Raw genomic sequence first — 23,001 nt, forward strand, 5'->3', positions numbered from 1 at the left:
ACAGCAACACAGTCTTGCTTTGATATACATTTCAGCCAGCATATGGTATACATTTTAACAGAGCACACGGAAAATTGGTTTGATTTAAGTTGATTGATTTTGATTACTGATGGGAGGATATGCTAATGAGAAACAATCTAGTGTGTCTAAAAGACTGTTTCAGTTGCTAGCACAGTTGATACATAGTGCTTGTATCATATGCATGAAAAGAACAGGAAAAATGTGTTGGACTATTCTGAAATTTTCCTCAGTGGTTACTCCTTGACGAACAGGAGGAGATGCATTATTCTGATTGCAGCTTGACAACACATTCTCCTGTCAGTACAAATTAGGACATTGAGTATTTCTAGCTAGGATAGATGTAATTTTTGCCTTAGGAAATCGGTAACATTGGTAGCTGTAAAAAAAACCCTACCCCCACGCCAAGGTGCCCCCTTCAGGTGCCACACTTTGTGGTGAAAGAGGGTAGCCTGGTGCCATTTTTCAGCAAAACTCCTGCCTGTGGATCAGGAGGTGAATCTAAAAAGTTTCAGAAGGAGGTTGTTCAAATACAATGCTGAACTCCACCAGAGATATATGAGGTCTAGGCGACCAGCTTGGACCAGTGTCTTTGAAATTGGTCTGTTAGTTTTTAATTTACTGGAACCTGTTAGGTTTAGGTGTTTTTGTACATGTTGCTTAGTGAAAAAAGTAATATCATAGTGGAGAATTTTTAGAGAAAGACTGTTGGATGCAACATCTCCAACCTGAGGCTAAAAACTTTTGCTTGTGAGCATTCAGTTATGGGTAGGAAGCCTTCCTGTCGTGTTGTGTAGGTATACATCAACCAAGGTATGAAGTGCTGCTCTTTGTAAAGAAGTGTAACTCTTTCCTTGATGTAGCTATTCCTCCTGCACTCTCAAAAAATCATATCAGCTTATCTATATTGTGATCCTGCAAATGCTAAACAAACATGCTTCACTCTAAATACACAACTTAGAACAACCAGCTCCACCGGACTCACCCTTACGAATACGGGTTGAAATAAAAATCTCTCCAAACATCAGTAAATGAAGTTGTGTCATAGCAGGTCAGCAGTTCTCCTTATGGGAGACATAGAATCATAGAATCACTGAGGTTGGAAAAGACCTCTAAGATCGAGTCCAACCGTTAATCCAGCACTGCCATGTTCATCAATAAACCGTGTCCCCAAGTGCCACATCTACACGTCTTTTACATGTCTTCAGAACTGATGACTCTGTCGCTTCCCTGGGCAGCCTGTTCCAATACCTGACCACTCTTTCAGTGAAGAAATTTTCCCTAATATCCAATCTGAACCTCCCCTGGCCATTTCCTCTTGTCCTGTCACTTGTTACATGGGAGAAGAGTCTGACCCCAACCTGGCTACAACCTCCTGTCAGGGAGTTGTAGAGAGTAATAAGGTCCTCCCTGAGCCTCCTTTTCTCCAGGATAAACACCCCCAGCTCCCTCAGCTGCTCCTTATACTCCAGACCCTTCCCCAGCTCTGTTACCCTTCTCTGGACACAACTGATGTCTAAGCCCCAGAGTGATTTCCACCTAGCCAAAAATACCCACTTCATCAAGGAGGTATAAAACCTTATTTGTATAAGAACCTTAAATGATAATCCACAGCATAGTAATTGATAGCAACTGATCCGAGTGACTTATGCAAATAATCACTATAGACACAGCTGCTTCAGGAGGAGGAAAGAGAGTGGGATGCTTTACAGCTATCTCTGTGTGGGGTTTCTCATGCAGCACTTGAGTAATCACACTGCCTGTGCTACCAAGGTGAGCCATGTCAATAACATTTGTTTGAGTAGACCAGAGCCTCCCGTATTGAACGGCAGCAGGAGGAGGGGAGCTCTGCTTCTCCCCCACCTCCAGAGGTTCCTTAGCGGGGTTGAACTTTGTGCTTGGGCAGGAAACCATCCCCCATGGAGAAGAAACTCTCAGGTAGGAGAAGCCCACAGGTGTCAGAGCTGCAGCTGCTTTCTCCCCCAGCAGCTCCAAGGTGATCACAGTGCTCGTTGCACTGTTGGCAGCACACTGAGAACTCCGGAGTTCTCTTACCTTTAGGCACTGTGATGTGTTGAGAGGAGGAGACAGCATCCCTGTGAAGCAGAAAGTCCCACTGACTTATGAAGTGTTGCTCTGTAGCTAAGTGGGGTGTCCGCCTTGGGCACAGAACACAACCTGGCTTTTCTGCTTTCACCGTATGATTTGTGAGAGTGATTCATGGGACGTTAGCACGGTTGCTAAGATCAGGAAGAGGTTTGCTGATATTTAATCTGCTCCTGTCAGGCAGCAGGGTGGTATCTCCTCCTGAATTTAGCAGATGACAGCCTTGATGTGTCTGTGAGGCAGTTTGTAGATGATATTTGGAAGGGATAGCTTGTGAGTTAACACCTGTATTCATTCAGGCAGGTGAGTGGAGGGGCAGTAAAGGCAAATTAAGTGTAGTCTTAATACACTGTGAAACCTAATTCTCTGTGGCCAAAACAGCTTGTATTTCAATGTAAATGAATAGCTACCTCCAGTCTGTATTTCAGTATAAATGAATAGCTACCTCCAATCTGTATTTCAGTATGAATGAATAGCTACCTCTAGGCTGGTGCTTCTTTTCTTTTTCTGTTGGTTTTTTTTATTTTTCTTTTATATATCAACTTTTCATTCCTTAGGAAGAACACAAACTAGTCCTGGACATGGCTTTGTCATACTCATGTCTATAGATGTCTTTCTCTCATACGCCCCAAAAATTCAGGTCTTCTCTGCAAAACCAGTTTGGGATAGAAGTAGATCAAGGGCATTGGAAGTAGCCAGAAGTAATCAATGGAGGCAGAAAGGTGTTTCTGTAGTTGGGAGAAAAATACTTGCTGGTAAAAGGTTGGTGAAGAGAGAATTGTTCTCACAAAAACTCAGCAGGTCTCCTAAAAGGCCCTGGCAATGTGCCCTTGTCTCCCTCGCTTTAATACCCTGTGACATGCTTTCTCTTCTCGTTTTCCGAGCTGCCCCTCTGGCACTGTCCATCTGGAGTGACAGGAACATGCTCTGTAATTGGCAGGGCTTTGTTGCTGTTGAGCAAGTGAAGAAATGGAAGATCAGCTGCTAATCTCAGCTGAGATCAGACAAACCCAGGAAGCTCCAGCTTCTGCAGCAGCATACCCGAGAGCAAAATCCGGATCAGGTGCTTTGTCTGAAGTTACATTGGAAAAGTGCGTCCAGAGATTATTTCACTTTCAAGTTGTAACTATAGTGAGTTATGAATAACAAGCTGGTGACTCCTGTGAACAAAAAAATTCGGAAAATCCTGTGCTGGTTATTGCAGCTTCCCACAGAACAGGATGAATGAGTTTGCAGTGGAGAAAGTACAGGTCCGTGTTGCCTTTAAAGGATTTAATTTTGTGTTGAAAACATGAAGCTGGAAGGAACAATGGTACCCTGGTAACTTGTGATCTTAATCTCTCTTACAAGGTTGTAAAACTGTTTACCTTGGCAATATCAAGTTAATATAGCACATTCTTTCTGAGTTTCTTCTTTTCCCTTTTGTTATAACCGTGTGTTTGAAAACTCTCTGATGCTATATACTGCTATTGAACCTCTGCAATCCCTTCAGTAAAACAAAGATGCTAATTACAAGCATTTCAACTGTGCCTAGTTGATTTTTTTCCTTCACTTGTTCATTTTCTTTGTTTTAACAATCCCGTTAACACCCGAGAATTCTGACCTAAGCCCAGTCTAACTGAGACATGATGTGAAGCCTGTGATTGAGTTTGTTTTCATTAGATAATTTCATTAGTTGTATTTCCATCCATTGCTCCTGTAATCTGAGAATGATGTCTGAGAAATGGCTTTTAAGTAACCACATGGATGTAGAGGTGGTGACGACTCTGCCTCTCCAGAGTGTGGTTATAGTTCTTAGAGCATTCTGTGCACTAAAATCTGCATTACCATGCTATGAACTTGTCAAACATTCGGATTATGGTCACAAAATGGAAAAGCTTCAAGAGGAGGATGATGCTGCGTGTTAGAAACATATGTCACAAGGCATCAAATCCCAACCTGAGTCTCTTGGATGCAAACAGAGCATGAACTAAATGCATCTTTTACTTTGAATGTGTTAAGTTTTACCAGGTTTCTTCACAACTCTGTGAGTGCTGAATTTGGCCAAACCCCTGGAAATGACAGAAGAAACTCTACACAAAGATGTAAAAATCAACCAAACAAAAACCCCAGCGACAAAAAGAACCCCAACCCACCAGCAGAAGCAGAAGTCTATGATTACCAAATAAAATAACTGACTGAAGAGTTTTCCTTCTCTATTTAAAATTTAATTTGTGAAGTGGGCACAAGTCCTAGACCCAGTGAGATCAACAAGAGTTCTTTGGTCTTATTGAGTATGACAAGTATGATCTCTTTATCATCTGTAGTTTCTAATGTTCTGTGGGAATTGCAAGCATCCAAGCTTGAAGGAGAGACTTCCTGAAGACCTGGTCCTGCTGACCTCTGTCAGAGCTGGAGACCTGACCCTGCCCAAAGAAGCTCCTTGTTCTACCTTTTCTGAAACAAGCCTTGTAACATCCTGGGATGATCACTGTACTTAACCCATCATCTTACCTTTCCAATGGTTTATGATAAGCCAGCCCTCCCATCATCTTTTTCTACTGGTCTTTTGGTTTATTTCAGTTTGTCCCTTTTTAGGGAGGTGTCTCACCTCACCATGAGGTCTATTTCTAGTATCATCCCTCCCGCTTCCTTTCATGGGCACAGAGATGAACCTCCTTGTTTGCCAGATGCACCTTTAATACCTGTTGTTTTTCTTCTTTTCACACAAAAAAGCCTCTTCCAGTTCTGAAGAGCAGACAATTGGACATATCACTGAAGCAAGTGTGGGTGAGAGGTGGTTCCTGCAGCTCCTGTCAATAAGCTGGTTTGAAAGATGGGGCATATGTGGAGGTCATTTATGTTTACATCTCATTTCAAGAGCTAGACTGCAGCTAGTCTGTTCACTAATTAAAAGGAAGTAAACATGTACCAGAATGTTGCCTGTTCTTATCTGAGAGTTTTTATATAACATTTGCTGTCTGTTGATTCCTAATGAATGCAGGGCTGATTTGATTTGATACCATTAGTGATGTGGTAGGACACTTTGAGATTAGAACAGTGTTTATTCTTTATATCATCTAATACTTATTGTCTGACTGTTTGACTCCAGGAAGAGTACATACCACGGATGAAATTTTGCAGCATATTTATTTATGCCCTGCTTTATCAGGATAATTGGAACTCGGAAATCTTCAGTCGCTAAGCATAAGGAAGGCTGGCACAAAGCACTGTTTAACTGTGGCAAAACCTCCTTGTTGAGGATTGGATCTTAGGATTCCCTTCTCTCAGCTGCAGGAGTTGGCAGGAGATGAGCTCTGATGTTACCACATGGCCTGCCAAGAGGGCCTGGCTAAGGTTGTCCAAGATTTATGGGAGCTTTCAGCTTGTCCTGGTATGACAGGGATGAAGTCTTCAGCTTTCCCTTCAGGCTCCATATGAAGAACTAGCAAAAGAACACATATTATTGTGGCTTTCATAATTTTTCAACTGGCTCAGAAGATAGAAAAGAAAACCTTTGGTAAAGGGAAATTACTTCCCTTTGGTGTACGGGATGGAGAAAGTAGATCTGGGTGCTGTGTGAAGAGAGAAGGGTTTTTTCCTTTCAGTTCTTTGTATTAATTTTATTAATGCTTTAAATGGGGATACATTTTGTTCTCTGGACTCTGTTCTTCTGAGAATGGTGTTTGTGGTATGAGTATAGCAGTGAAACAGGAACTGTTCCCTGCAGGACCAGAAATCATTCTGTTCTGCAGATACTGTCACTCGCTGCCTGGATCTTAGGATAAAGCATTAGGGTAATCTGCAGACAGCCAACACCAAAGCTTCCCCTGCTGCTCTACAGCTTCCGAAATTGGGTTGAATTATAATTCTTTGATGTTGGAGTAAGGCAAAATAGCAATAGGCAGAAAGCACAATTCATTTAATTGTAGTTTCACAGTGTTTTGAAGCAGTTATGCTGTTGCTGAAGTCATGCCCTCTTTTGTGAAAATGTCTTTAGCTCATTGGCAGACCTAATTCCAGTCACTTATGCCTTGTGCTTTGCTCCAAAGTTTGTTTTTCCACCCTTTCAGTCAAGAGATGTGATTTGTACTGGGCTGGGACCAAGAAAAAAGTCCTAAGAGCCTTCTTTTTATCTCTGTCACAGTAAATAACTTGTATTCCTCAAAACATCAACTTGTTACACCTTCTGCAGACAAATCACATAGACACACATGAAAGCAGGGGAGCTCAGTCTGCCCAGAGGTTTGTTCTTGCTAAGGAAGCTGCTTTCATTTGATAAATATTTCAGCATGTGTTTTTCCCAGTGTAACATGACAAATTCACTGCTAAGCTGGGAAGTGTTTGTAGAAATGTGACGGTAATGGAGTGTAGAATTGCCCTTTGCTGAACTGAGCCGGTGGTCCAGAGAGCCTGTTGTCAATTTTCTGCTGGCAGAGGGCCTGAGTGATTTGGGAAGCAGCATAATGCATGAACCTGTGCTTGGATTGTGCCTGATACTGTGATTGCTTCAATTACAGATTTGTTGATAGACCTGTGCTTGCTTTGGGTGATGCTGTGCAGTTTCCCTACTTTATGAAGCTATATTAATATAAAATTGCTAGAATATAATGAAGACTAATGCCACCCATATTTTTGTTGATCTGTACAGCATCACCCATGTTTAGTGTTCTGTACAAATATGATCTCATGCTGTTCCTGTTGCACACAGGATTTTTATTAGCTTTAAATAAGACAGTTTGGAGTTGTCATTAACAGCTCTTTTTACAGCCTTCTTTCCTTGGGCTGAGGTCCGTGTTTCAAGAAAAAGATTACGTGGAAAAATTCCGTGTTGTCTTTTCCTCTTATCTGAAAATTTAGTCTGATTTGAGAGGAGTCAGGACCTCTGCCTATGCAGGATTCTTCACTGAGGTCATTGGATGCAGGCAGGACCTTACAATTCGGGACTTATTTTATATATCAAAGTTCAATCACCAAGTGGCATCTCCCCAAATCCAGGCTGAACTGAGCGGTCCTAGTAAGTACAAGCAGTAGACTGTGCTTGGGAGCCTGACCAAAGTCCCACTGGGTGGTGAATGGCAGGGGGCAGGTGACCCTGGAGGCATTTTAGAATGCCAGTAACACATTTTCTTCAGCTGGAAAATCTGCTGTGATTTTCTTCTATCTTTCTTAAAAAGGTAGATATGAAGATGTGCTCTTCATCAGAAAGATTTGAGCCACTTAGGCCCTGGATGTGTCCACTGGCCAGAGGCAGTTGGTGGCCTAGGCAGAGCAGGGAGGTGTTGTGGTAATGAAGTGATTAGTGAAAATAAAACAGTAAAATTACCAAACAGCAAAACATCTCACACCCATGTCAAGGAGCATTTGCTCGTGATTCTCTTTCTAAATGGAAAGGAGGAGTCATCACCACAGAGGTGGGTGAACTTAAAACAGTGTGGAAAAGGACCTCACACCTTGAAAGGCATCTACTGTAACCACGTCAGCCCCGAGGGCACCCCAGAACTGCTTTCTGAGCTGCCTCAGGAGCCCTCTGCAGCTGCTGCTCAATGAAATTTCGAGTTTAACATCTGGTCTGTGTGGTTATAATAGAAAACACTACGGGAAATGGTAGAAGATTATTTTCTTTTTCTTGTGCTATTACTGAGCATCATCATGTGGGTACTCTTGTGGCTGACAAAGCCTGTATTTTAAGATGCTTAGGACTCCTCCAAAATAGCTGTTCTTTAGCTGAAAGTCGTCCTTTATATTCTCAGCAGAAATGTGGGTTTATTTGGAGAGCTTCAAATTCCATTTGATTTTTTTAAAATGTTTTTTGTGAATTTAAACAAACCCCCCTTCATGTCACTAGTGTTTCAGATCTATTTATTAAATTGCTTTTCAAAGTATATGCACATTTCTGTCAAATAAAAACATATGAGATAGAGGAATCTGTTATTGCAAATTCCAGCATTTAAAAAATGTATTTCAAACTCCACTGAAGTGAGTACTTTTTTCTTTCCCTTTTTATTTACCTTCTGATTTACAAGGTTCAAATTGTTCTTGGGTTTTGTTGTCTTTTAGCTTTCATTCTACCTTCTTGACTTCTAGAACCTTCAATGTCTTTATATGTTTGTTTAATGCTCACCTGAATTCAGCAGTGGGGTTTTTCTCCTAATTTGGGAGGTAGTAAATTGAAAATTGCCTCGTCAGCTCTTCACTTCCACCAAATCTTGTAAAATTACACATTAGGATTGTAAAGACCTTAAAAGAATATTATATTTTACTTTTATTGGCATGTTGTTCTTAATATAAATTATACTTGGTTATTTTATTTTTGTCTAGCTGCTGCCCTTCAATTTAAAGTACATTTTCTTGCCTCATGGTTGTAATTCAATTTGGTATTTTAATCTCAAAGATATTATAAACAGCTTCCCAGAATTTCTGAGCACTTTGTCTTAGAATTGACCCCCTTGACATAATATCTCTAGGGGGTTTTTGTGAAGTATGAGGCTCGGATTTAGCCCTAATCCACTACTAAATAAGCTGAAATCTTCCCTTGATAAGAACCAGCCCTAGGAGGGATGTTCCTAGCAGAGCACCAAGTTTTTTTTTACCATCAGGATTTCCAACAGGTCTTCCAGGAACGAAGTCATTGATTTTCTTAAACACCGAAATATTTGCTTTGTAAATGAGTTTAAGTGAAGGTCTTGCCCAGAGCCGGGGGCCGGTCGGGGTACCACCACCGGGTACCATCAGTGGGTACCACCACCAGGTACCATCAGTGGGTACCATCAGTGGGTACCATCACTGGGTACCACCGCCGGGAGCCGCCGCGATGCCCATCCTTGAGCAGAGCTGGCTCCGCGAACAGCCCCTCTCGCTGCCTGGCTCTCTCGCCGGTTACCATGACATTTGATCACCCAGAAACAGGCTCCGGGAAGTCTGTCTGAGTCTTGTTCGGCTGCTCGCAGAGCAGGGACTTGCTCCGTTTTGCCTGCGTGCCTTGGAGGGGGAGGGAGGCCGGGAGCACCGCGATGCTGATTCCCTTCACCTGCCCTTGTTCCTTTCCAGATCAAAGAACCAGACTACCGAATTCAAACAGATTTGAACCCCAGATCACTTAACTTCCTCCTCGCAGATTGTACGCTTGTTCTTTTGGCAGCTGATTCATAATGTATTGAGATTTCCCCTCCTGCTGTACATCTCTTGGGTGAGCAGAGTGCTGCTGCGACCCACGCGGTGGGAGCTGCACCGAAGCACGTCAATCCACTGCCCTGCAGGACAATTTAGGATGTCCACGGTGGTGCCTTCACAGGAGCCTGGTGCTGCTCCTGAAGTGCTCTGGCTGTGATTAATTTATCTGCTTCTCAGCAGCAGCTAATTAATAATGCTTATAGTGACTAACATTGCTCAGACATCTGTGTGTTGTACAGCTGTTCTTACAGTCCTGATTAACAGAATTAAAGGATATACGTGGGACAACTGAAAAGATCTAGCCAAAGCAGCAATATATTCTATGATAATAATGCATTCAGTGCCCAGAAAGCTTCTTATTCTAGGATCTCAACCTCTCAACATTTTCTTAAATGATTTGGGATTTTTTTAAACATGTCATTGATGGTTTTATCACTTTTGCCCACAGTGCATAGGCTTTCAAATGCATCATATACCTTTTGAACTTTGTTCACTGTTTATTTGCAGCTAAAGAAATGGAAGTTGAGGTAGGTATGTGGTGTGGATGCTACATATTTTTACTGCTGCCATTTCTTTATTTTTCTATCAAGGTAACTGGATCAGGAAGAATCAAAAATATAAGACTGACCTCATATTAATTCCAAGTAATGAAAAATAATACTTTTCAAGACTTAGAATTTAGGAAATATGCAAATGTACTTAATCTTTGTGTGTACCTCTTAATGTGATTTCAGCTTTGCAGGCACTGGCTTTTAAATGCTCTAACAGAAAAACTCAACCTACAAAAAGATGAGAAGAGCAGATAATGTCTATAAGCAAGCAGCCCTATTCCAGTCCTCCTTACTCTCTGACAGATCAGGAAGGGCAACTGCTGCTAATCTTCCCTACAATCTCAAGGCACCTGGGAAAATGGAAATAATATTTTTAACATCTTAGCAGGTTGTGAGCAGTGGTGTCAATCACAGTACCTTGGCCAGATTCCAGTGTGGGAATTGCATTCTGCTGAGCAAATGCAGCCTGTTGTGTTTTCAGTGATTCACTTTTTGTTTCACATGGTGTGGAGTTGCTGAGAAAAGTTAAAAGAGCTGGTGCTCCCCTACCACCAGAAATGTTTTTATGGTGGATTAACCTTTCCTCCTTGTCCATCAGCTTCATTTACAAAAATACTTTGAAAGGGAAGTGCGGTGCCTTACCTTGAAGGGACACTCAGGCACTGAGTTACAGGGAACAACTTCAAAAGTGTGGGTGTTGGGCGTGACCAAGGCCTCTGATGACTGACCAGACGCTGGTGAGCTCTTGTAGACTCTGCATGTTTTAAAAGTCTCTTTTCAAAAAATTTCTCTCTCTCTGGTGGGAGCAGTTAGCGTGGCAATGTTAGAGAAAAGAGGGAGGTAGAACCTTCTGTACAGGGTAAGTAAAATAGGATAGGAAAAGTGAAGTTTCTGCAACTGGTAGTACTGAAGTTATCCAAGGCTACTGGTTTTACAGCTTTTAAAGAGTAGAAGTGAAAATAGCCATAATGTGGGAATGTTTGAAAAGCACTTTGCAAGGATAGAGCCTTTTATCAAAAAAGGCAGGGTTTTTCACATCAGAAATGCTTTCTGACATGTTGTTTAAATGAAACTGGCTCTCAAGGTAGCAAAATATGTCTGAGAAGGTTCCAGTGACTCTTGGGCAATGGGAGAACTCAATAACGAGAGAAAAAAACCCCACATGCTTAATGTGATCTGTTGAACTGGAGCATTTTAATTAGAGCTGAGTTCTGAAGGAACCAGGTGTTATTTTGCTCCTGGCAGCAATTGAAACTTCACAGGTTTTTCATGACATCACATCTTTTCCATGTCTTAACCAGTGACTCATCTTGCTTGCCTGTTTGTTCCTATTTCTAGCTGCCAGCAGGAACACTAAGCTCCATGTTAACATTCTCTTATTAATGACACATCCTAGTCTGTCCAAGGTGACTCTCTCTTGTGGTACCTGGTGGGTGGGTTGTTTTTTTCCCCTTCCTCTTTCTTAAGGTGACTTTTGTTTATCTGATCCTTGGTGGCTTCCACTCAAAAATCTGCTTTTTCAAAGGAAATGTGTATGTGGGAATGTAACATCCGGGAACTTCAATGGCAGAATAGATCCCTTCTGTGCTCAGCACTGGGGAAACATCCAGCTAAGGAACGCTCAGTCCCAGATGTCTGAAATGCATGTCCTGACAGGAGAGTAGTGGGATGGGACATACCAGCCACCTTGCAGCAGACATCAGTAACAGTGACTAAAACAACTAGATTTGCTGGAGGTCATGAGAATTTTAACATTTCACATTGCAACAGTTCTGAAAGGTAAGGAAAGGCTGCTTTGAGCAGCCAGTTCAGTCCAGTGAGGAAGGCAGAACAAGGCAGCAGTGGAAAGGGCTGCATGAACTGTTGGGGAGATGGGAACAGAGTGGGGTGGAATGGAGTTATTGATGGCACAGTGGCACCCTCACTGTTCACAGCAGAGACACCAGCACAGCGCCATGGGAGTACAGATGTTTCCTCATCCGTGCAGAAGGGAAAGTGAACAGGTCTTGGATGTAAAGGGCTCGGGTGTTACTGAGCCCCAGATAGAGGAAAAACAGCCCTCTGCCTTCAGGATGTGCCTCTATTTCTTGCTTTTTCGGCTTATCTGTCAGGTAGAGAACAGTAGCTGAGGTGGCCAGTCTTGCTGAGAACTGAGCTGTGTTTGCAGGGAGTCAGATGTTCCCTGACACTTTGATGTCTAACAACTTGGTGCCTCTATAACTACAGGGCTGGGAAGTGGATTATCCTGTCCCCAAGGCTGACCGAACTCCAAACAAGGTAAAAAAGGTGCAAAAACCTATAGCGTAGGTGTTACAATGTGACGCTGAACAGCAGAGAAGAAGAAACTCCTTCACAACTGATGAAGCCCCAGATTGTGCTGGGTGCTGGTTATTGGGGTGAATGTGACCTCTGTTCTGACTCTGAGCAGCCTAAGTGATGGTGCTAAGTACATGCATCTTGTAAATGTTGCCAACTAGCTGGACTGTAAGCAACTCTTACTCTTGAGTATTATTCCTCTTTAAAAAAAACCCAAACCCCATGAAAATCAAACCATAATCCTTTAAAAAATTGGAAAGGTTTATTTCTTTAGAGGCTATTTGTCACTTACACTGCTAGAAAAGTCATGGTGCTAAGGGGATTAAATTCAGTACAGATTAGATGTTTCAGTGACATTTTATTTGGAACAAAGAACTTCTAGCTGGAAATCTTCACTAGAAGAAGGATGGTTCAGAATCATGGATTCTGATTTTTCAGACCTGCAGCAAAGAGCATCTGTCATAATTTAAAAACTCAAATATGTTTTCTATGTAAGTACCTTGCAGTTTCTGCTGGGACAGCCAAGTAAATTTAAGAAAAGCTGGTTGTGCTTCTATTGTAAATGTTTATGGGATGGATCTCGTGACTGGAGGGCATCTGTACACAATGCTAATACATTTAGGTCTTTTTCTCCTCTGAATAAACACTGAATTTTGATTGCTCATTAATGCGAAACCTTCAAATTTCTGTTTCGAGCTCCCAGCTAATGGTCTTGTGGGTGTTTTTAATTGTTTGTATCAAAGACAGGCACACACAATAGCTACAGAAGAACAGAGCTGTTAGCATACTGGTGTAAATATACCTCACAGAGACGCTTCTGTGCTTGGTTACAGCCAAGCTCTCTGATTCCTCAGCAGGGACAGCCTAGCAGGCTTCTGGATGCTGAAGGCTCTGGCTCTTCTTCCCAGGCATTTGGCTAGACTCTTAATTAGTGCTACATCACCTCTCTGCTGATCCCTGCCTGTGCCTCATCTACTTGTCTTCTGATGAGTTTGTGGTCTACCTGGAAATCTTGCAAACAACTTGGCGGGGGGGGGGGGAGGAGGGGAGCAATCTCTGTCAGTTATTTCCTCCTTCATTGGATAAACAACTTGAATGTGAAAACCTGAAATGCCTAATTAGCTAAGGTTTGTGGTGGTTTAAACTGAGGTAAGGACAATTATTGTAAATGCTGAAGAAAGCGAGTTCGGATTTTGCAGTTTATTTTATTTTATTTCAGTCAAGGCGTCTGTGAGGGGGTTGCTCATGGTGTGAGTCGAGAAAATTAAGCCAATTTATCGCTGTCTAAAGCTAATGTAACCTGAGGAAAAAAGTAATTTCAGGGTGATATAACAACAATTCAAATGCATTTGGAGAAATGCAACTACAAGCCTGTAAGGGGAGATGACATGCTCTGTACCTGTACAGTCAAACAGAGCGAGGAAGGCATCAGTGACTCACGTGGAGATGAATCACATCTCTGCATTCTGCCACATGGCTACTAGGGCAAGGTTATCAATAAACTTTACATACCATGAAACATAGGATGCCTTTCCCTCACAACACACTCCCTTTGATAACCTGAGAAGGCAGGCACCTAAGTGTATGAATATGCAAATTACCTTTCTAATGAGTTAAGTGCACTGTCCACCAGAGAACAGGTTATGACCATGTAAATGCATGTAGCCCTTTGGGGTTCTGTACCTCCTGCAGCCCCATCTCTCACTGTTGTATAAACTGGGGCCCTGCCCCCTACACAGGGGGGGTCACAGGCAGAATACTGCAATCAGCAAACCAGATTTGCTAAATTCCAGAGCTTTCAGGCAGTAATTTGCCTTTATCTCAGATGAGTCCAATTCCTCACTGAGCTGAGGCACTGAGATGGTATCAGGACAGGTTTTGGAAGTCACCCTCAGCATCCCTTGGGGCTGCTTCCCCGGACAGCCTGGACATATGTCCCCAGACCTAAGTCCTTGCTCTGAGCCATTGTCAAATTTAATTTCTTTCCGAATTATTCCACATGTAGCCAGACAATGTGTCTTGCAGTCACTTACTGCCCAGTCACAGCCTCATGCCCTAAGCCAAAATGAGCACTAGTTAAACACAGAGGAGAAAATACTAGGTGAGATCTGGGAGAGAGAAGAACTTGGGAATGCAGGTGTAAAACAACAATGTTGTGGGCATGAGAACTGAAGAAACCACACTTCCTATGGATTTGTTTGGTTTTGTTGGTTACAGAATCTGTGAAGTTACTAATATTGATTTAGGGCTTTCTCCTAACGAGGCACAAAGAGAGCATTTCTCCTGCTGGTACTGGAAAAAGATCATTGCACTTAAGCTTTCTTCCCAGCTAAGGTATGCTTAAGATCTCTCTTCACCTTACCAGCTATTTTTTGTGACATGTGTAAGGAACATCTGAAAGCATTTCCCCTCAGTTAAATTTGATCAAAAGTGCACGTGTGGACACTGATGATTTAATAAGCCTCATGTCTTTATAAAATCAGGCTAAAATAAAGCAACTATTATGTCTCTCTGAATAAAAGAACAACACTATTGTTGCTGAGACCTTCCTGCTTGAAGAAGTATAGGTAGGATCTAGTTGTCATGGCTGGTTTAGCTGTTCAGCAGCCAAGTCAGGATGTGCTGTCAGGGACTACAAGAGTGGTGGATTTATCACTGGCAGGAGAGGAAAAGGTCGCTCAGGCTGCAAGGTGTAGTCCACCTCGTTCTGGTACCTCTTGTCAGGAGGGAACAGGAAAACTCTTTCTCAGGCAGTGTATGATGCTTCATCATGATCAGCCAGTGGACTAACCCCTCTTGAAATAAATGCACAAGTTTAAAGGAAAAAATCCCTTCTTTTTCCTGAGAATTGGAGAAATGGCAAGGTACATGCTGCATAGTCTCCCCACTGGGAAATGCACAGTGTGTTACAGCTATGGATGTTCTCACAGTAGTGCAATAGGCAGAGCCTTTTAAGCAAGCTGTCAGGAGTTTATTTACAAGCGCTCTCCTCCTACAGAGAGGCTCTGTGATATTCTGGTGCAGAACAGCAGGTGATCCCAGACTGACTGGCGTGTGTTCTGGCAGGGCCAACACTGCCTTGCATGCAGCAAAAACAAAGCTGCATGCATGGGAACAGTGGGCAAGATGATTTTAAAGATGAGTAGTTTCCTACCCACTGTCTCCTGAGGTTGTGGTGATGTGCTGTGTCTGATCTCTGTACTCCTGCAAGAGTGCTCTACATGGATTTATTTTACTCTTCCAACATGGTTAATAAGTTCTTTAGGGTCTTTTTCTCCAGAGAAGAGAACTTTAATCACATTTTAAACCAGTGGCAGCAAATGCTTTCTTCTGTGTGGGTTTTGGGAGACTAAAGGACTGCTCATTTCAGAACTGCTAAAACAGCACAGTAACTAGCAGTCAATACCTCATGCTGAGCACGTGCTTTGAAGGCAAGGCCTTTTGCCTCCCTGTAGCTGTTCACAGAGCTGCCATTTGCCAAAAAATGGATGAAATGTCTTTGTTCAATTGATAGATATCTCCTGAATGAGAGATATGTTCAGCCTGCGACTTCTCTCCTTTTTCCAGAGGGAATGGACTGACTGCAGAACTGCTGATTTGGAGTAGAAAGATCCCTCAGTTTAAAAGCAGGCAAAATGTGAAGAATAAATGTTATTGGCATCCAACAGATGGTGGTTGACATGTTTTCTAGCTGTCATGAGTCTTTCAGAATTCTTCTGTTGTATATGCCAGAGTTTCACCTTTGTGCTGCCAGGCTGAACACAGAAATGACGAACACAGAAATGACAAACACAAGTAGAGGTATTCTGCAGGGCTCTATAGGTAAAGAGAATTAAGCTGAACCAGCAGGAGAGGATTAGTAACTCTCAAATTAATATGTGCACCTCAGACATTGTGATTGGGATATTCCACATTAAATTCACTTTATATAGTAAAGTTCATTGCATCGGGACTTTAATCATTATCTCTAACCTGAGGTAAGACCTGAGTCAGCCCCGGCATCTCTCTCAAGGACATTTTCCTGACCATGACACTGAATTGCAACACATAAATGTCTTTTGCCTGATACAGTCCTGGACCGTTTTCTTTTGCCTCTGCTTTGAGGTGTCAGCTTTCAGTGAACTCTGGTAAGGCTTTATTATTGCATTGAGGCAGAGGCAGAGAAGAGCAATTAAAGAGTTGGCATCTTTGGTATTTTCTTTAACACTACATGTGTCAAAATGCATTTAACAAATCACGGTTGATGCAAAAGCCTAATTAATGCTAAAATGTAAGTAGAGTTCATTTCAGTTGGGAGCAAATGAGAATTTTAAAATGTATAACAAAAAGTGGTTGCCTTAGTTTAGATATAGGACCTAGCTACAACTCCTGCTTCTGAGAACTGAAGTCTTAAAGCCTAAATATTCCTTTTTGTTCCAGGACACAGCTGGACAAGAAAGATACAGAACCATCACTACTGCCTACTACCGAGGAGCCATGGGCTTTGTGCTCATGTATGATATCACCAGTGAAGACTCCTTCAATGCAGTGCAGGACTGGTACGAAATACTGATTTTGTTGGGTTTGTTTGGGTTTTGCTCAATTCTCTCCTCACAATTGTTTGTTGAGAACATGAGACATCCCACCCTCTATAATGCTTTGCATCACCATGTTCTTTCCTCTTCATCTAAACTCTGGGATAAGTAATTTGATTTATAAACTTTCCTTCAAAAAAGTTCTACAGCTTCACTTTAATAAAAACGTTGTAATTCAAATATTGTAGCATGCTATAGAACTTGTTGCTTTTAAAAGTTTAAATTTATTATAAAGAAATTAATCCTTTAATGCGTTATTTGGGCTTATGATGTTTCTGGCTACGCTGCTAAAACAATTCAGTTTAACAGTGGTTGTTCTCTTCAAATCTCAGGGATCTGGGGAAAGGCTGCATTTATCCTCAGAAGTAGTAGCCCTGTGAGTCCCCTCAATAATTTCTGCTTGTAACCTGGTTGCTGTGTATTGCAGATAAGTGGTCAGGGTGCAAAAAAGGCAGTGCAGCGGTTAATGGGATCTCCCAAGTCTGATGGAATTGCACTGATCTGGGTGACCTGTTGGGAGAATCTGACGTGCTGACTGTGGCTCTGGTTCTGAGCATCCAGCTCAGCCTGGCTGTCTGTTGAACACTTATTCTGTACCCTCTAATCTAGGCTGTAACTCAAAAGCTGCAACCATGTGGTTTGTTGTTTATAATAATTTGCCTTTCCTCGAGGCTACCCTTTTTTTGTTCTCGCTGTCCACTGAAGCAGTTGGTCTTGATTGTCAGGACTAAAGATGCAGTCTCCACTTTCAACCTGTCTCAATACCATGAACCAGGCTGCAGAAGGTGAACTGCAGAAGCATCCTAAGCTGTACTGCAGCAGCTGGTGATAGAGGAATAATTTTTTTCTTGTTAGAAACACAAACCCAAAGGTTTTGCCAAAACCAGTTTCCTCTATGTGGCACACACTCCACCAAGCTCAGATGAAGCTTCTTCTGCAAGTGTGTGCATGGGGATGTTTTCCGAGTGCAGGTATGTGAGCTAGGCCTATCTTTCACTAAACTACGAATGTTTTCAGCTTGGTTCCCTGGTGAAACAAGATATATATGACCACACATCTCATCTACCTGTCTGAATGTTGGTTCTGCTCTAGTAAGATTTACTTATCAGTTTTAACTTCTCAAAAAAAACCCCAAATCTCAGTCTTTGACCTGCTACTATTTTGAAGTTTGTGCAGGTGAAGTTTAACCTGAAGCTTTGTGTTGGAAGTGGTCTAAGGTCTGTTCCATCACAGGCACTGATGCAAGAGTAAGAATTGGGAAAGGTCAGTTTTGTCAATTTGACTTCATGTCTTCCAGTGCCACGGGAGCTGCAGGAATATCTTTGCTAAGAGCACCTTGTCAGCCAAAGGACAGAGGTGAACCATCGGTGTATTTTTACTCTGTGTGTTAGGAATCTTTGTAACCAGTTTTAAGATTCTGAGCACAGATTATGTTGTGGGGAGGATAAAATCGACACATTTCTTTCCTTCCTGAAGCTGGTCCACTAGAGAGGAGATGAGGGCTGTAGCAAAACCAGCAACGCTGGGCCAGCAGAGTCCTCTAGTGGCCATGCAGCTGAGAGATGGTTTTTCCCAGCCTGCAAAATTGCTTTCTAAACTTCAGAAGGCACAAGAAATGGAAACAAAAGCTTTTGTCTGATGCTGGTGCTGCTATACCAGCCTCTGCCATTTTCTAGCATAGCAAATAGGTAGGATTTTTGGTGGGTTTTTTTCTCCCACCGTGCTGCATGATATAGTTATGCGTAAAAAACCCGATTACACTGGATGTGGTCTTCAGTCAGGAACTGTATTCTTCCTGGAAAATTAAGATATCTCCTCCTTGAGCTCCTTTAGCTCAGAGCCTTTGTCATTGTTTTGTTGGTACATGACTGTTTTAACAGCCTCCTGATCGGGCCTCACCTGCCCACAAGGGAAATGAGAATATCTCTTCCAGTCTGCCAAATGATTTCTCCCTTGGGAGATCATTTTACTTCACTCTTCTTATGGGTAGATGTCCTAAAGAGGATCCTGGTTTGCTTTGTGTCACTCATACTTCTCCTAAACCAAGTGAAGTCACCCTTTCTCCTGAATGAGGAGGATTGTGGCTGTATATCAGTATTTAGACAAGCTCTCCAGGTAGTATATGAATGTGAAGTAGAGTCTTTCCTTCATTCACATCAATCACCTCAATTAATTATGATTTTCTTAAAGCTGCTGAGAAAGATACACAATTTAAATGTATTTGGGAATACCTGGAACATGACATGTTTTCCTGTTCACTGGAAAAGTAAAACATGTATGAGAAGCCTTAAAATATTAAGCCTGAGTGATTTTCCTTACTGCAGTGTGGCAAGAGTTCAGTCAGATTATTTTACAAGAAAAAGCATAAATGGGCAAATGCAAAGATAGGGTTTACCTGATATTTGAAAAGAAGTAATTATTTTGTTTGAATATAAGATGTATTTCCTGTAGGGTGAGTGAAAGGGTTAAATTAGCTTTCCTGGCTTTCAACTCAGTTTCTAGAATTTTTTTAGTAGTCTCCTTTGATAGCTGTTATTTGACATTGGGTTGATAGTTTTGTGTGTAGATAAATCAGTGGTTTATACCTCGTTTGAAACTGTACTGGAACTACAATATATTCAGTATTTGAAAATGTAAAGTAAATAGAAAATATTATGCAAGCTCTGCTTTGGACAATCTAGACAATTTCATAGAAGGAAAATAAAAATTGGTAAAATTTAACTTAGATATAAGTGACAGCTGGGTTCACAAATCATCGGCGTTATTTGTCTTTAAAGCTGATCTCTAAATTGGGTTGTTGATACCTCCTGTTGTAACTGTGAACCTGAGACTATTTTTCTTCTAAGTTCACATGTGAAGCACAGAAAATGTGTTTTATTGTTAATTTGGGGAATTCAGCACAAACAAGGCACAGCATTTTTATTTTGTCACAGAAATACCTTTCTCCCAGTGTGTATATTGGGCTCACCCTGATAGCTGTTGAAACATCTCAATTGCACGAGCCTTGTTGTTGAGTAATTTGTCTTTCCAAAAGTTTCTGGAAATTTGCTGCCATTTTTTGTAATGGCATCAGGGTTTCCTTTAGATGTTCTTCATAACTTTTTTTGTTTCGTTGATCTTTATGCCTGATAAGAGTAAATATTGGTGTTCTGTAAGAGGTTTTTCTCTAGCTTCTACGAAACAAGAAGGATATGTTTCTGTGGGGGATCCTTCATGCAGGTTGCTTCTTTTTGATAAGTCATTCTGTTTAAATAGTTGAGATTTGGCAGTGTGTCCCCATCCAATGCCAGGGGCTGAAATGAATCCAGAGGTTGAACTGGGAGTCAGAAGAAGAGCCTGCTTATAGGTGTTTTAAATTGAACCTGGGAAGACTTTATTTCTCTCCATTGCTTATGGAGACTGGGGAGATTTCGTGTTCCTGGGCTTTTGGCATTTCTGCAGTCACCCCCTCCTGTGATGAGCCTTGAGAAACCCCAGAATCCCACATAAGCTCATCACAGACTCATATTAGCTCCCATGGGGCTTGTCTACCTGGAGTCACTCAAAAGGGTGAAACTGGAGGAGCCAAAATTGGGATTGGAGAGAGTGCCTTTCCAGGAGGGCACTAGGAAGAGGAAAAAATTTCATTGCACGGAGACTTTGTTTATTTTTGGGTGTTGCACTAAGGGTCTAGGCTTGTGCAGTGGGCTTGGGTTAGGTTTATGTTTTCCACTGCAATCCAAACAGGCTGCTCCTTCTTCAAGGCAAGTTGCACAGTGAAATTACCCCCTTTTCCATAGTTATCTGTGAAGTAACACCACTGGCTTCTTTCCATGGAAAAGGCAAGTAAGCAACTCAAACTAATTAAAAATTGTCATTAGTAGATCAGAGCTGGAGGCTCCTGCTAATTCAAAGGAGAAGGAATCAAGTGCTTTATTGTTAAGGGAGTTCAAGCAAACTTAAACAGAAGTAAAAATCTGAGAGGACTCCTGGCTCTCCTAGGAAATGGCAGGGTTGCCTGAAAGTGCAGTGTCCAGTTTGGATTGGTGGTTAACAGGGACAAAGAGTGGAAGGTGATTTGGGGACTGGAGGAGGGCTGGAGCTGGGAAGGAGTGTATTGCTTCTGGCAGAGCAGCCTAATTACCTTTGGGAAGGAGAGAGTCAGAAAAGATAGAGCTGACTTGGGGAAGATCAAATAGGTTGTGCTGGTCTGAAAAAATGGATGAAAGTGAACGCCCCCAAGCTGATACTGTTCTGCTGCTGGCCCTGGGGCACCTCCCCGAGGATGGTGAGAGAGGACTGGCCCTCAGGATAAACAGGAGGAAAATCTTCAGTTTCATCACGGAAAAACTATAAAGAGACCAACCTGGGATCTGCAGTGAGCTCCACTAGAGTCTCTGAGTTCACCTGAGTGCTCCTTCCTAAGCTCCCATGCACTGCCCCCTCTGCCACTGAAGTTAGCGTTGGTCCTGTACTTGCTGTCTGTCATTGCATCTGCTGTTCCCTGCCTTAAGTATCACTTCATCCTGCTGGGTTCAAATATGAGCTCACAGAGCCTTGCCTTGATCTCATATCTTCCTGATTCGGTACCTTTCTGTTTCTCTTTAGCAATTATTTCCATGTTTCTATGCAATTTTCAGCCTCCATGAACCCCTTTTCCTGTTCAAGCAAAGATGACTTGATCTTTCCACCTGTATTTATGGTGTTCCTAAAACTCTACAGCAAATGTGCTGCAGCAAATGAGCATCTTTTATTATCTGCTCTAAATTATTGTTGTTTTGTCTTTTATAAGAAGTTGTAAATCCAGCATGAAGTGTGCATCTATTGTATGGCTCTCTCTATGGGACAATTATCCTGAAGAGCTATAATTGATTGCCATTCCTCTGACAGAAGACAGCTGAAGGAGAATAAGCTTTCTTGTCCCTAGATTTCAAAAATTCTTCAGTTCAGCTTTTTATCTGGATCTCATGATCTTTTAACACTTGCAAAGTCTTAACAAGAAACTTTATTGTCACACCAAATTAAGGAGCAGTAAAACAGAATGGTGCTGTGAACTACAGAGTCTGCATCCTTCCTTTATGTGTAAGCCAGGTCATTAATGGTACTTGTTTTTATATTTAATATATGATTATTTTGGCACAGCTGATGGAATGTGACAGTCTTTTCTGACCTGCTGCAGGGCCACACAGATCAAGACTTACTCCTGGGACAATGCACAAGTGATCCTGGTTGGAAACAAATGTGACATGGAGGATGACAGGATTGTTCCTGTGGAGAAGGGGAAACACCTGGCGGATCAGCTCGGTACATGGAAAGCTTTTCTTTCTACCTCTTTTTCCCTCTACTACCTTATATTGTGTTCCTTTTAGTTTGTACAATAAAAAGTCCCCTCAGGAGTAATACTTTAATAATGGTCTCACAACTAAGAAGTGTAATATATTCCAGATCCATATTTTACTTGCTTCGTGCTCAGTAGGCCAAGATGTGCTTGGTAGTATACTTGTAGTGTTGCTGTATCTGTAAAGGTAATGTCTGAGGATGGAAGGAAGATAAAGTTTGTCTGAACAGAAAAGGTTTTATTAGCTCAGCAGAATGAAAAGAGAAAAGGTTTTCATAAACACAATTCTGTCTCCAGGTCTCCAAGTCCCGTGTACTCATTGCAAATCAATGCAAACATTGATTTTTGTCGAAGAATTTATTTTTTTAATTAAACAGTGAAAAAAAAAGGAGTTTATACATGAGGACTGTAGAATTGAGTAAAACATATTTTAAAAATGTACTAGGCTTCTTTATCTAGGTAAGGAAATGACATTATGTTGTTGATGTGGGATAGAAAAAGCAAAACAGTTCCATTGAGAGGAAATTGGGATTGCAATGAAAATTTCAGAATGAACAGCAAAATAAGCTTATATTAGTTTATCATGTATTTATCTATCATTTTTCATTATCCATTATAGCATATATGATATTTGTAATATGGAATCAGGGCTTTGTGTTAAGATTTAACTATACTGCTATCTTCAGTTAAAGAATTCAAAGTAGCAAGTAAGTCCTGTTTAAAAAATTAATTTAAATTTTAACAAAAAGACGATCACTGTTACAAAGAGTTAAGAGCAATCAGGTTATTTTTTCATGTTTCATGTGAAAAAAATAAAAGGCATGTCTGCAAAATCCTGCAGGTTTAGAGCTTTCCAGTGTAAATTCTACATATGGCAAGCACAAAGGGGTCCCATTCGTGACTTGAGCCTTGAGGCACTGCCATCATTAAAAAAAAACAATGAGCAAATATCAAACTAAACTCATCA

The 23,001-nt window shown here is 41.6% G+C and overlaps 1 protein-coding gene across 2 annotated transcripts in view; it reads left to right on the forward strand.

Moving 5' to 3' along the window:
- The window catches only part of RAB3B (RAB3B, member RAS oncogene family), a 53,065-nt gene that overhangs the window by 25,877 nt on the left and 4,187 nt on the right, over positions 1-23,001 (forward strand). For both annotated transcript variants that reach the window (XM_064665237.1, XM_064665235.1), the window contains 2 exons: positions 16,563-16,681; positions 21,876-22,000. In XM_064665237.1, coding sequence (XP_064521307.1) covers positions 16,563-16,681; positions 21,876-22,000 — 244 coding nt within the window. The remainder of the gene's footprint in view (positions 1-16,562; positions 16,682-21,875; positions 22,001-23,001) is intronic.

Source organism: Pseudopipra pipra, chromosome 9, assembly GCF_036250125.1.
Source record: "Pseudopipra pipra isolate bDixPip1 chromosome 9, bDixPip1.hap1, whole genome shotgun sequence".
Classification (NCBI taxonomy): domain Eukaryota; kingdom Metazoa; phylum Chordata; class Aves; order Passeriformes; family Pipridae; genus Pseudopipra; species Pseudopipra pipra.